Source organism: Brettanomyces bruxellensis, chromosome 9 (assembly GCF_011074885.1).
Source record: "Brettanomyces bruxellensis chromosome 9, complete sequence".
NCBI lineage: Eukaryota > Fungi > Ascomycota > Pichiomycetes > Pichiales > Pichiaceae > Brettanomyces > Brettanomyces bruxellensis.
In genome coordinates this window covers 213,790-227,886 of record NC_054690.1, presented here as the reverse complement: position 1 = coordinate 227,886, position 14,097 = coordinate 213,790, and the positions used below count along the sequence as shown (strand labels likewise).

The following is a 14,097-nucleotide window of genomic DNA, read 5'->3' as shown; positions in this document are numbered from 1 at the left end:
GCAATGAAAAAATTCAGCTCTACTTGAAGCAAGGAATGCTTATCAAATATAAAAGCAGATGCTACTTTTACTCTGATAATATCAAGAACAATATCCTTATTTCTACATCGGCACAACAAGGGCAAACTTTTATGTACCTTAATATTTCAACATGCAACCTAAATATTGATATTGTCTTTAATATATATATTTATGTATAGCGGTTGCTTTGGAAAAGACATATCAACTGAAATGCTAACTAAGAAGCCTTCTTCAGAGATCAAATCACCATTTTAACATTTTATGTTTATCTACATCTGTAGTTCAGGTGATAGTTTGTAACAAATGGTGAACGTGCAACAACACTAAATATATATTATCTGCTTATAAAGTTCCTTTTCTTCTTGATAGTCTTGTTGCCAGTTTCATTGCTAATAAAATGACAGCACAAATTGACAAGAAATTCAAGAGATTCTAAGGTATCAGATATATCATGATGCTGATATTTCAACCACATAGAGATTATTCATTTTTGTGGGTAAAAAACACCATTTAGCATGATCCAGGTTTTATGACAAGCTGTGATTTATGCTTCACTAGATACATTGCTAACATTTGATATACTTCAGGTATCATGTGCTATGAGATATTAGTTTGGTGTTCATTATATAAGCTTTTTTGCTTAGTTCTAGAATTTCTGTCTGCATCTTTTTGAAAGATTCGCTTTTCCAACAACATGTGTCTTCGGAATATCTGCAGCTTAAAACTTAATGAATCTTAACAAAAACCAAAATTTGTCGTTGTATATTAGCATAAGCAATATATATGCATCTTGAAAAGCATCTTGAGAACTATGGCTAGTTTCCAAATATTGTGATTAATAGGTAATCTGGACCAAGCAGATTTATGTGCTAGGTGAACCATTTTCGTCTATTTTTGCAAATTGCAATATAGTATTTCATGTCACAATGAAAGACTCCTAGAGAAATCTAGAAACATTAAACTCTGAAACGATAAATATTAATTCTTCAAGTTGCTCTTCCAATATTTGCAAATTTGTGCCTTGGCTTTGTTGATCACAAGAAAAGTCTTTTTGAACTCCTTATGATAAACAAATTGAGAGTGGGTTAACTAATACACCAATTCTTCAGAATTTATCGCTATTCATAATCCGAATAGTATTTTTGATCAAACCTGACTTAAGAGTTCTGAAGTGTGTTTGTTAAAATGATAATATACATATTTGCGGTTACACCTCTGGACTTTGTCAGCATTTACTTTCTTCTTTCAGGTTGCTGAAAAGAACTTAAACAACAACCTTGACGAAATATTTAGCTTCTAAATGAATTATTGAATTCAATAATTATTCATTCATGTTGCAGTGTGAAGAATAAATGAGCAAATAAATATCTATTCGGAAATACAAGTTACTCAATGACATGGACAAATTGTAGGCCATCAAAAAAATTTTAAGGGTGTAGAAGGAGCAACCATTTTGCTGTTTTACGGTTTATTTCACCGTAACCAAATAATAATTTTATTATTATCTTAACTATTGACAACGGGATGTTTATTACCACTTTTCACCCAAACAGGTCAAGCAGTGTTAAAATGAATTCTTTAAGATTTCATAGCACCATATATATATATATTGGTGCTGTTATTTATTATAATCACGAAAGATGTATATAAATAAGTTTTCGCAAATAGAACTTAAATTTATATTCTAGCTTGCGCTAAAGAGAGATCGATGTAACCACCCTACGCATTACCATTCAAACGTATTACTTATACAACTAAAGTTTGATAATTACACTAATTCCCAAATATCTTATGAAGAGACAGAAAGAGAAAGATAAAGAAAGACCACAAAGATCCTGAAGTTCCTAATAATAACAGTTATAAAAAATTATAAAGGCGCAGATAATTAATTTCCTAGACCGATTTCACAATATTATCAATTGGCTTGAGATAGTCACTCGTTAAAGCTTTATTTTCATCGTTAGAGTCTGAACTGTCAAATATCTCTCTCATGCTATTGGCTGTTTTCAAAGCTTTTATTACCATGTCCTTACTCTTTAGCATTCTCTTTAGTTCTGTAATTTCTTCCACATTGTCCAAAGCAGTTATTTCTGCAGCACTGGGTCCAGTTTTAATTTCCTTTAAGGCGTCCTTGAGTTCAAGATCTCTCAATTTTTGCTCAAGATGCATAATGTATGATTTCATCTCTTCCATCTTGGTCATACAATGTTTGCCGAAGTTATCCAAATTCGTTATTGCCTTATTATATGATTCATCTGTAACATCATAATGAACTTGAACACGAACTAACTCCTGCAGACTCTCATTATTATCAACTACATGCTCCATTTGGGACTCCTCATTCAATCTCTTTTGATGTTCCAGCTGCTCACTCAACATCTTATTTTCTGCCACCAACTCGGCAGTTCTTTCATCATACTTTCGTGATACAATACCTGTGGAACTAATTGCATCAGGCCATATATGCCCTTTTGTAGATTTCTTTTCCTTGAGTGTATGAATTTCTTTTGTTAATTTTTCATTCTCCTTTATTAGGGTTTCCACATACTTCTCATCATACTTGTTTTCCGAATGCTCTGTTCTGTGGACTCTATATGCAATGTTTTTCGCTCTTGATGCGAATCTAAGCGTATTAACGGTTTCCGGAAATGTTTGCGATGATAGATGAATTGTGCAAAGAATGGAAATCAATGAGCTTCCACTTAATGAAGGCTGTAATATTCTCGTAAGTTTTGAGTCCCTATACGGTATATGCGATGAAGAACCTTTTGACAATTTAGAAATCACCGTTCCAAGAGCTAGAAGAGACTTATTGATGTATGAGCCTTCTGTTCTTCTCTCTAACTTAGAGGACGCCTTTTCTGAACCTGCTAGATCACATAGGCAAAGCGTGGATGCAGTTTTTGGCATCCCAGGTGCGTTTTGAGTGCTTAAATGAATAATAACTATGGCATGAGAACGCGATGATCGTGCATTATAATTTGTACCACCAGTTCTACGCATAGAATCTCCACTTCGAATAATTCTCAAAAGAGAGTCTGCATCTGGAGCTTCAACCTCAGTTAATCCGACAACCTTGATTCCAAAAGTTGGATCGTCACATATCCGTAACTCTGATTTGCTAGAGGAAATATGCCGCTTACGAGATGATGGATTTGCCATTGATGTAGCAGGCCGTCTTCTCAAAACAGATGTGGACTGCCTTTCCAATTGAAAAGTTCCTTCGGGATCAAGTAAATCGTACAACTTCTCATTATATATTTCAAGGTATGAGCAGCTGACTTTATTCAAAGCGCCTCTTCTTGTGGTGGAGTGAAAGTATTCGAATATTTCGTGGACGCACAATGAAATTACACCAGTCTGACCCCTTACTCCTTGCATGGAGTACGTTTTACCGGATCCGGTCATTCCGTAAGCAAAGACTGTTCCGTTGAAACCCTGTAGGCATTTTTTCACAATTGGCTGCACAGTTTGCAGGTAAACGGCGGTGTTGCTAACCGTAGGTTCAAAAACATGATCATAAAAAAACTCACCGACCTCTTTGTTATACACACAACTGGCTTCTGGGTTTATAATCCAAGAGTTTGGGCCATCTTTCTCGTTTAGGGGTCGGGGCCTCACTGAAACACTTATGTGACCAGTGTAAATGTTTGTGGACCTCTTTGTTCCAAACGAACTGCCACTACTACCAGCACCACCACTTGGTGAATCTGTACTAGTTGTTCCAGAATCTCCCTGGGAGGATGACTCACACGAAGAAGAGTTGCTCAAAGAGCTCGAAAGTCTTCTTTCAAAACGTGGAGTCTTGAACGAAGGTGAAGCAATCAACGAAGCCGTTGATCCACTGACAGATCTAATGGTAGATTGTGGTTGACCTCTTAAAGAAGACTTGGCCACAGATCTACTACTAAGTCTTGATGGTGTTCGTGGAACAGTAAACCTGGAAATAGATCCATATCGCTTGCCTATATCAGCCATCGATGATCGCGGCCTCAATCGGCTTAAGTTTGAAGGCGGTGGTGATGACATTGAAAGAACAGATGCAGGTCTTACAGGGTGATAGATCCCTGAACTTATCCTAGAAGCGTGCTTATTTCTTCGCACTGGGGTCTGTGCCTCCTTATTATACAAATCACCTCCATCCATATTTGCGTTCTTCTCTCTTTTGGGCCAGAAATATTAAATCACGGCTTGTTGTGCTTTTTTTTTCCCCACCCCCTGTTGTTCTTTCCTTTCTTGATAACTTAAATGATCGGAATGTATCTTGCTGGCCGTGAAAAAATGTCCGTACCGAATATTTCGAGCAGATACCCAACCTGTGTTTGTAAAATCAACGTTGGATATATAAACCAAGAAAATATGGAAAAGTAACGCAGAGAAACTTATTTTCCCGACATACGAGCCTATACTTTTAGATTTAATGAAGTGAAGCAGAGTTAAAGTTAAAAAATACATTAAAAGCATTTGATACCCGATCGATGGCTTAATGGGAAGAAAAAAGTCGCTAGATAATGCACAATATTTACCTTTTTCCCAGTGCGGCGCGATGCAGCTTAAGAATACTTGACAACCGAAATTTTTTGATTTCACTACGCGAGTCAGCAACCCAACCTGGAACATGGCCCAGGGTTTGATACATTGCTGCTAAGCCCAGATAATAGCGTATTGCATTATACAGAATTTATGTCCCATATATGCTACAATTGCATTACGTACCGCTTCAATTTATTCCTCCACGCGATCATGGCATGCATACTTAACATTCTCTATAAAACGTTTATGAACTTCCACTTGCAAACACGACAAACGTCTGAGCCAATGTTTCTAATTAGGATGTATTTACTGCATGTAGTCAAGGCAGATGCATCAACATAACCAACACCTGTACCATACCCTTTCGAGAGATTAAACGTCGCACTGGTAACAAGTCCAATTAGATATTCACTGCCTGGGACTTGAAGATTGCTTGAAGACATATTGCCACCCTTAATATTCTTGATAGTCGAATCCCCAAATAGCACCCACTGTTTAACGTGATCCTGTGGTATGATATAAATTCTCGCACCATCCGTTAGATTTCCACGAGTTGTACATTCGAAGCTCAAAGCCTTTACTGGTAATTGTGGTATACCTTTGGAGGTGAATTCAAAACTAGATGTAAGAGTGGCCGACTCTTTGGCTGCAACAAGTTTCATAGGAATTTTAGTATATGGTCGTTTCCCTGTCAAAAGTATGCTCTTATCGTGCTTTTGAATGTCCTTCACGGATTCAATAGCATCGAAATTTGTCATTATTATACGGGAAAGGAACTTGTCGAACTCAGATGGCACAATCTTCGAATTATCGGCATCCTTCGGCACTTTCTGTAAAGCAAACCGTAAAACTTGCAAAGATCTCCAGTCACAACCAAATGGTGACAACAGTTCCCCTGTCTCGTTACCCAATTGCAAACTATCGTATTGTATACGCTTGCTCTTAGGCTTTCTATTCCATCTTTTTGTGTTCTCTTCCATTCTAATCCGACTTTCAGTGTATCCATTGCGCGTGAAAGCAAGATCACTGAAACTTAATTGTCCTCTTTCATAATCTATTTGGTCCAGCTGTCTTGTACCAGCCATCATTAAATGAGGAACGTGTACAAGCTGATACCAAACTGGCATCGTCCAAAACCAAGGAAGAATTACATTAAATGAATTATCGTTATCTTTCCAAATTACCACAGGAAACATTGGATCCTGATTTGTTCTTGGTATAGGTTCTCCTGATATCTCTGGCTTTCTCCTCTTTCCCAACTGTTTCAATGTCTGCTGGTTTTTGTAACTTGAATTACGACCATCTATAGAAAGCAAACATTGCAAGGCTTCTTGGTCAATACCTCCATTCTGCTTCACCTTTAAAATTAAATTTAAAATATCGTCTGCATTTTCTTCAAGTGATGTGTGCGCAATAACAGGCTTATTCCACATTCTGGGGTCCTCCACCATGAAAGCAAACATTGATCCTTTCGGTATAGTATTAACATCATGCAAGTTAGCCAAAGATCTCCAAAGTTCATAAGCTTTCCCGGAAGACTCTTTTCTGTTATGAAAAATAGACTGTAACGCTTCCAATGCCTTTGGGCCAGTTACTTTAATAGACCCCACGGCATATTTCGCATCATGTAGATCGATATTATCGTTACCGGCAATAGCTCGATTTAGTCGGTCATAAACATCATTATAAGTGGAAGGATGCACGCGAATTACCACCTGAAGTAATTTATCTGAAAATATTACGTGAATAGAACCAGGTGAAACCGGTTCTGATCCCAAATGTATGAATCCTTCCCATAGCCGTTTACCAGATAAGTAAGTTGACGTTTCATTTATAGCACCGTCAGAAAGATCCAGTAAGATCTTTTCCACAACCTTCACCGATTCATTACTATTCCTAGAACAGTTCAAGATAAAAGTATTAATGTAAGAAGTATCCCAAGCTAAACAGCCCTTAAACCTATAACTACGGCTAGTTTTCCGAAAACATTTCATTGTGGGTTCATACGGAATTTGCCAGCCCCATCTTTTGATCATTTTTGCACGCTTTGCATGCCATATATGAGTAGGAAGCCACTTAAATTTTGCTTGACGGGTTGCATATTTAAGTGCACCGATTCTGTGGATAGAAGCTTTAGCATTAACTCCAGTATTATCATAAGATCCAGCAAGATTGTTCACCAGATTCTTGGCCTTCTTTGTAGCACTAATATCGTACACCAACATTGTACTTTCATCTGAATGTTTTTCCTGCATTATTTCATCCTCTTGCAATTTCCTTTCAGACTCGATCTTTTGAATTTCCTGCTTAATCATTTTCAATTTCCCCCTCATATCCATTTTCTTGATGTTGATAATTTCACCATGAAGAACCTGGCCGGAAAGTTTGTGCTTCGCAGCGTATTTGAGTAATTTTTGCTTTCTTCTTAATCTGTAAAGCTCTCTTCCCCGGGGATGCGATTTATGAAGAGGTTTACCACTTGTTGAAACACCTTTCGTTTCCCTGGCAAGAGTACGATTCGATAGCCCCATTTCTTTAAGTGCACGTGGTCGCATTCGCTTTGGAACACGCTTAACATTATGACTTGCGGTTCTTCTTCGAAGTTCTCTCGGTAAACTTTGAAACACTCTGGTAGAGGAAGCATATTTCGACTTTAGCTGTGATTTTTCGAGAGATTGAATTTCGAATTCCCGTGATTTAACCAACGTTGGAACATCCAATTTATTTGCCATGTTGTTTAACGTGATAATCTTATGATTTCTGCCATCCGGATTTGTGAATGCGGGATCATTAAGCTCATTTCGAATTATCCTAGAGTTATAAAGCTTATCTCGTTTGTGATTGACAGCATGTCCATTTTTGCCTGAAGATCTTCCACGATCCCTCTTAGAAGACGAACCCATTTATGAAAACTGATGCTGGCAAATCCTTAGCAAAGATTATGTATGCACCTTAGTTTTCAATGATGAAATATGTGTCAAGAATGGATTGAGTTTTAGTGCACTGATAAAATTTTCTTAGTGTTTCGTTCTATTTTATTTTATTTTTTTTTCTACTGTCACCGACTGATTTTCTCATGGAGATCCAGCCTACAAGTCAAAGCTACAACATGTTCTTTTTCAATACGATTCCTTGCATTTGGCATTATTTATTCCAGGTACCTGACTATAATTTCTATAAATTATCACGTGTTCGCTAGCATGATGATGGTATATCTTCTCCAGATTGAAATGGGTATTTCAGGGTTTAATGTGAGTGAGCTATATATTTTGCTTCTAATACATGCACTATTCTAAGTACATTTTAAGTATACTTAACGGGTGGTGTCTTGTATTTCGAAACCTTGAAACTTCTTCTATCCACAACAGTAATCTGAAGTAATCTTTCGAGCCTAGTGACTTTATGTTGTAGATTTTCATTTTCTTCATTTTTCTGGTTTATGAGGTTCTCCAAATTATGAGCGTACTCCTTGATCCTTTCTAGCATCTCATCCTTAATTGTAACATCATTCTGTAGTACTGCAATATTTTCCAAAAACGAATTTGATTTTTCAATCACGGTTTTGAGTTCATTCAACTTTTCACGTATACCCGAACGAAGGTTATCGTTTTGCACCTCCAGTTCCACTAATTGTTTGGACATTTCATCCTGCTTAGCCTTTTGTTCCTCCGTAATCATGTTTTGAGCACTTTGGTATTTTTTAATTTCTCTTTTAAAGCCAAACAATTTATCACTGAGCTCTCTTATACTTTGATCTCGCTCTTGCACCTGCTTTTCCATTTCTCTGATATGTTCGGTGGCAGATGTTAAATCTGCTTCCATGAAATCTTCGAGATCTTTAGACTCAGCTTGAAAAGAATTGAATTCAATCTCTAGCATTGCGGCTCTCTTCACAACTTCTTCCTTAGTCATTTGGTTGTATTTTTTTTCATACATTCGTAAATCGTCACATTCTTCATGTGACGACTCATTATCAATGAACATTTTTTTCCCTGCTTTGTGTTCAGTAAAATACCAAGTCTAGAAATATATTCTTGTGGGTTTTGTATATGTTTGAATACCGGTAGATATTCATATAAGAGAAAAAAACGTCTGACCTTTACTGATCAATATTAAAAATAAAGGGGTTAGTTCAAATATTTATCCCTTACACATTACACACCAGAAACAATGCACTTAATCATTCTAAATATTTTCCCGATTAAGCAAGTTGTAAATAATCCCTTGTATTAAAGGAAATATTTCTTCGGAGGTACGGATGTTCAAACATACTTATCGCAAAATCATCTTTACACCGGTAATCCAGGAAGAAAAAATAAAAAAATAAAACAGAGTAAAAAAGGTGTGAAAGATATGAAGACAATGAAAACTCATCAGTTTTGCCATAAATAAAGGATAAACGTAATCGATACCTGGAGAAAACAAAAGTTTTTCAAAATTTTTTCGAATTATTTTAAAATTTTTTTTTTTTTTTTTTTTTTTTTTCAACGCATGGTATTGTAGATACCAGAGTTGGTACACATTTTCAGGAGCAAATCAATCTGCTATATATCAGATTTCAATTTAAAATATCCATCCTTAATTTAGAATATCATATAGAAACAGGAAGTTGCTCGATCTAGGCTTATTGACATATACGGCACTCAAAGGCGGAAATAGAGTTATACTTTCTGAGAAATAAGGAGGAACAAATTTGGAGTATAGAGTATTGGTCAACATAGAGGTCATTGAATATTGTAGTATACAAGATTTTTGTTTCAAAGCAGGTATCCGAAGAAAATGAATGGTACTGATTCTATCTCTCAAAATGCTCTTTCGCAAGGTTCGGGTATTTCCATTCAAAACCAATATCAGATGAATATGTATGGCAAGCATTACAAATCAGGAGGATTGGATAATACTGCAAATCCAAACACCATGAGAGCACCAGCAAACATTAAGCAGGAAAGAAGGGATTCCAATTACCTAAATGATGAGGTAGATAGTCGACGATTGAAACAGGAGCAGGACCAGCTTCAAATGCAAGTCAAAAAGCAACTTGATATGGCTAAAAACAAGATTCAGAATCAGCATCGAACGGGCAAGCAGACACAGAGACACATACCCATGCTTTCGCGTGAGTTTGTTGTGCGGCGAATATCAGAAGGTGAGAGTGGAAGGCTGAAGGAGGAACTAAAATGCGAGGCATGTGGAAAAGGTTACAAACATATAACATCATTGGCGAAACATCTGTGGGAACACACTCCGGAGTGGCAAAAGACCAAGAATTTATCCACTAGTAAGCATCAGCACGTTCAGATGCTCGAGGCTGCAAGCATTCTATGCAGCTTGACCGAAAGAAAGAGGTTGGAACACCAGAAGCAGGTCATACAAGGAAATGGTAGCACGCTTGTTCCAAGGGGATCTGTGGGACAAATGCAACCTCTCAAGCAGCAAGCACAATCTTACCTTCTACCGCCGGCCCAACTTCGGCAGAACTACCCTGCGGCAACTGTGGTAAACAACGGAATTTATAGCCAGCCGAACAACTATGACTATAGAGGGCCATATGCTGAATCAGTAATGGTTCACGAGCCTCAGAATTATTTAGGTACCACGACATCAGCTGAATCTAGCGGCAGTATCACTTCCGGTACACCGAGAAAAGCTTCGCTTTCACCCGAATACGCAAGTAGCGATTCGAAGCAGGATGAACAGAGTGGGTCCAGTTTATCGGAGGCACCCAATAGCAAAGCAAACCGTTCACAATGACAACTTCTTTTTTCGTTAAACGTGACTCGTGAGTTGAGCTCACTGTTCAGTTTTGCGGTCAATAATTATGCATTGTTGACTAACGGACGGTTTTTCCGCTATGAATGGATATGGGAAAAATAGAAGCATACAGCTACATAATATCTGAGGATACTTGAAACCTTCATGGAATGAAGTGCGAGAGCCCAGATTGTTTGAATTACAATACTGTATTTAGCGCCTGGCTTGTAGTTGGAAGAGAGAAAGAATTGAATATACCACCTATAAAAAGTACTCGAAATATTTATAAGAAATAGGCGCACGGTAAGCTACGCAGCATAGTAGTGTAATTAATATTTATTTGGGGTGGCTAGCACGTCACGTGATAATATTCGAAGAGAACATCACACACTCCTTTGCAATCACCTTAAGATAAAAGCGTAGAAAAGACTGAAAGAATAAAATACAGTATGCTCTAGTTTTCTCTCCATCTGTGACCGCATTTGCAGCATTTGTAGAAAGTAGTCATAGGCTCATCGGCAGACCTAATCTGGATCTGGAAGTAGTATGCCTTATTGGATCCACATGTCTCAACTGGGCACTGAGCATTGGTCTGATCAACATTATCCCACGCACCTTCACCTCCAAGCACATCATCCACAACTTTTCTGGGAAGTTCCTTGCGTTCAAACATCTGAAGTCCAACTATAGGAAATTCATACGGACATGTTGGACAAGAAAACGTATTTGAACCAGTTGTCTCTGATCTGGTGACAACGAGCATATTCGAACAGTATGGGCAAAAGGTCAACATCTTGTATATGATATAAAGACAGACGATCGTTACTTATGCGTTTGTTTTGAAGCTATGTGCAGTTATGTTGAGCTTGATGTTGATGAACCGAATCAAGAGATAAAAAAAAAAAAAAAAAAAAAAAAAAAAATATATATATATATATGAAAAATTTGGTGTGAAGCGCTAGACCAATCGTCATATTATTACCACTGTGTGTATGCACATGTAAGCATCACAAAACCATACAATTTAATGGTAACAGGCAATTGAGCGCAGGATCTAAAAGCATATTAACCTGATGTAACATTAAATTGTAGGCGCTTTTTAAAATATGCTTGACCAATTACAAATTAAATATGTTATCGATCACTTCGACTTCTGTATAGATGGATATTTGCTGGCAGATTGTGCACACATGTATTAGAGTGCACAAAGTAACTAGTGATAGGCTCTCATAACTTAAACACCGAAAGAATATATCACTTAAGTCCGGAAAACTAAGTGGATTGTCGGATCTTCGTTCATAACTTTTTCGCCCAATTTAGAAATTCTTCTGGGACATTAGTAATCAAGGAAGTATTTAAACAGGGACTTTTCACATTCTATCTCTGCAACTATGAATTTTTGAATATTTTCAAAATGTATTAAGCAACAAGATACCAAACGATATTAAGATGTCACAATATGCACCATTTGAATCAGTTGTTAGCATTATCCGTAACGGAATGAAAGTCGTTCCAACGCGATACAGAAACAAGCGAGTTGTTTACGGAATAGCTATGGCAGCTCTTACCCTTGACAACTTAAATGTAGCGGGAGCAATGACAACTACTTTTTCCATTCAAGAAGTGTTCGATACGGATTATTCAACTGCTTCGTGGGTACTTTCTGCCTATGCGTTAACATTGGGAGCATTCATCATAATATTTGGTAAAATTGGTGATATCTGGGGAGCTCACAATGTGTTTCTTTTAGGACTTATATTCATGAGTGTCTGGTCTTTACTTACTGCTATTCCACAAAAGAGTATAATTGCCATGATTATTTTTAGAGCATTACAGGGAATTGGGGCTGCGGCATTGTTACCGAATGGTTATTCAATGGCAGCAAACTATTTTCAAGGACCCGAGCTTGAACAGGCCATAAGAATTCTTGTGATCGTTGTCACCGCTAGTATGGGATTAGGAGCTGTTTTAGGAGGAGCATTTTCGTGCACCAAAGTTGGGTACATGGGCTTTTTTTATTTTACATTTGCACTTTCATTTGTGTGCTCGGTTCTTCTATACTTTTTGAGTATACCGGTCAAAAGAGCAGAAGGGCAGAGAAATCCCATGGTAAGAGATTTGGACTTTCCTGGAATAATAATGCTAGTTATAGGGCTTTTATTAATCATCATTGCACTTACGGAGTCAAGTATGACTTGGAAAACGGCAAAGGTGTACATCATTCTTCCAGTTGGTTGCATCCTATTAGCAATAATGTTCTGGTTCGAAACATATTTTTTGACTCGCTATAAACGCAAACACAACAGGAATGAGTGTGTTCCACACAATATGCAGTTACCAAGACAACAGGATCCAGATCTAGAAAACCAAGGGAAGAGCATCTCTAGATTCTTAACCAGATGGATGCTTAACGTTGAGCTTATATTCCCTGCGGAGGTATTCAAAATACCAAATCTTATTCCACTATTGGTTGGATTGTCTATGGTGTACTTCAACTTCACCACATCCCTAATGATATTGATACAGTACCACATCTATGAAGAGTTAAATACTCCTTTAATGGCGGCGGTCAAAATTCTTCCATTTCCGGTCGGTATGGTGAGTGGTGCTATGATGTACAGAGAATCACAAACCAGAAAAATAGGAATGAGGAACATGCTCTTGATATCATCTTTGGTTTTAGTTGCATGCTCAGTTTGGATTTCCCGGACGGATTATCGTGCTCGTAATGATTACTGGAAAACACGCTTTATAAGCCAATACATTCTTGGAATCGCAATCAACAGGTTTTTTATGGTTTATCTAAACTGTGTTATGGCATCGACACCTTTGAATTTACAAGGATTGGTTGCAGGTATATTCAACACTTTTGGACAAATATTTGTGGCTTTGGCTAGTGCGGTTGTGGCCACTATTTTAGGTTTGCTAGAAGAAACTTCTTCAAACTACAAGATTTTGCAAACGCAGTATCATCGGTTTCACAATGCATTTTATACGACAATAGCTTCTGCGGTTGTTTATTTTATATTCATGTTGATGATTAAAGATCCGTATAGGAAGAAAGAAGCGGCGACGGAGAAATCAGAGGTTAGTGTTGCGTTGACAGAAGCCAAAGGCATGAAAAGTTGAAACAGAGAAAGCATGTAGAAACTACACGATATGACCAGGTATTTGACAAATAGCAATCCATTACTTCATATTTATCATTTTTTCTGCTTCCTTATATTTTATATTTCTTTTCGTGGTGGTAATATAGCAGATGCATTATTGTAAAGATAAAAGAAGCTTGGGGAAATACGTTGAATAATGAATAGAAATCAAATACATTAGATTGAAATTGTTTTCATTTAGGCCCGTTTAAAATTAACATGGAAAGAGGTTGTAGTAGTATATGGGTACTGTAATAGATGAGTCTATATAAAGCCGCAGTGCCTTGTTTATGTCCAAGAAAGCCTCGCTCATAAGGATTAGGTATTTAAGCATGAGCATTCCTCTTTTTAGCTTGTTCATTAACCTTCTTACTTAGTACTTTACCTTTATACTTTTAGCCTTAAAAGCACAGATACTAGTTATAACAAGAACGTCATAAGGTAATGGGACCGAAAGAAAAGTAACGCAACGCAACCTTACATTTTCTTGGCGCATGCTGCCAAAAAAGAGGAGGGGAAAGAAATATTGAGATAGGACTGTTTTCTATTTTTTTCGATGCACACGGTGAAGATTGTGAGAACCGAGAAAACGAAAAAAAAAACTTAAAAAAAAAAAATTAGATAATAACAATTTTGTGTATCA

General features: G+C 37.2%; 6 protein-coding genes across 6 annotated transcripts; 2 read left to right on the top strand and 4 right to left on the bottom strand.

Annotated features, from left to right (window-relative positions):
- Nucleotides 1-1,914: 1,914 nt before the first annotated feature.
- Nucleotides 1,915-4,167, bottom strand: BRETT_001986 (uncharacterized protein; the record flags this gene model as incomplete). Its single annotated transcript, XM_041280524.1, has 1 exon — nucleotides 1,915-4,167. The coding sequence occupies one exon, from the start codon at nucleotides 4,165-4,167 to the stop codon at nucleotides 1,915-1,917; it is 2,253 nt and encodes a 750-aa protein (XP_041138315.1).
- A 620-nt stretch (nucleotides 4,168-4,787) lies between these two features.
- BRETT_001985 (uncharacterized protein) lies at nucleotides 4,788-7,457 on the bottom strand (the record flags this gene model as incomplete). The annotated part of the gene is made up of 1 exon (XM_041280523.1): nucleotides 4,788-7,457. One exon carries the CDS (start codon nucleotides 7,455-7,457, stop codon nucleotides 4,788-4,790), a length of 2,670 nt encoding a protein of 889 aa, XP_041138314.1.
- Nucleotides 7,458-7,857: 400 nt separating this feature from the next.
- BRETT_001984 (uncharacterized protein) lies at nucleotides 7,858-8,466 on the bottom strand (the record flags this gene model as incomplete). Its single annotated transcript, XM_041280522.1, has 1 exon — nucleotides 7,858-8,466. One exon carries the CDS (start codon nucleotides 8,464-8,466, stop codon nucleotides 7,858-7,860), a length of 609 nt encoding a protein of 202 aa, XP_041138313.1.
- Nucleotides 8,467-9,333: 867 nt separating this feature from the next.
- Nucleotides 9,334-10,305, top strand: BRETT_001983 (uncharacterized protein; the record flags this gene model as incomplete). Its single annotated transcript, XM_041280521.1, has 1 exon — nucleotides 9,334-10,305. The coding sequence occupies one exon, from the start codon at nucleotides 9,334-9,336 to the stop codon at nucleotides 10,303-10,305; it is 972 nt and encodes a 323-aa protein (XP_041138312.1).
- A 454-nt stretch (nucleotides 10,306-10,759) lies between these two features.
- On the bottom strand, nucleotides 10,760-11,098 carry RPC11 (RNA polymerase III C11 subunit; the record flags this gene model as incomplete). Its single annotated transcript, XM_041280520.1, has 1 exon — nucleotides 10,760-11,098. One exon carries the CDS (start codon nucleotides 11,096-11,098, stop codon nucleotides 10,760-10,762), a length of 339 nt encoding a protein of 112 aa, XP_041138311.1.
- Nucleotides 11,099-11,754: 656 nt separating this feature from the next.
- On the top strand, nucleotides 11,755-13,434 carry BRETT_001981 (uncharacterized protein; the record flags this gene model as incomplete). The annotated part of the gene is made up of 1 exon (XM_041280519.1): nucleotides 11,755-13,434. One exon carries the CDS (start codon nucleotides 11,755-11,757, stop codon nucleotides 13,432-13,434), a length of 1,680 nt encoding a protein of 559 aa, XP_041138310.1.
- Nucleotides 13,435-14,097: the final 663 nt, after the last annotated feature.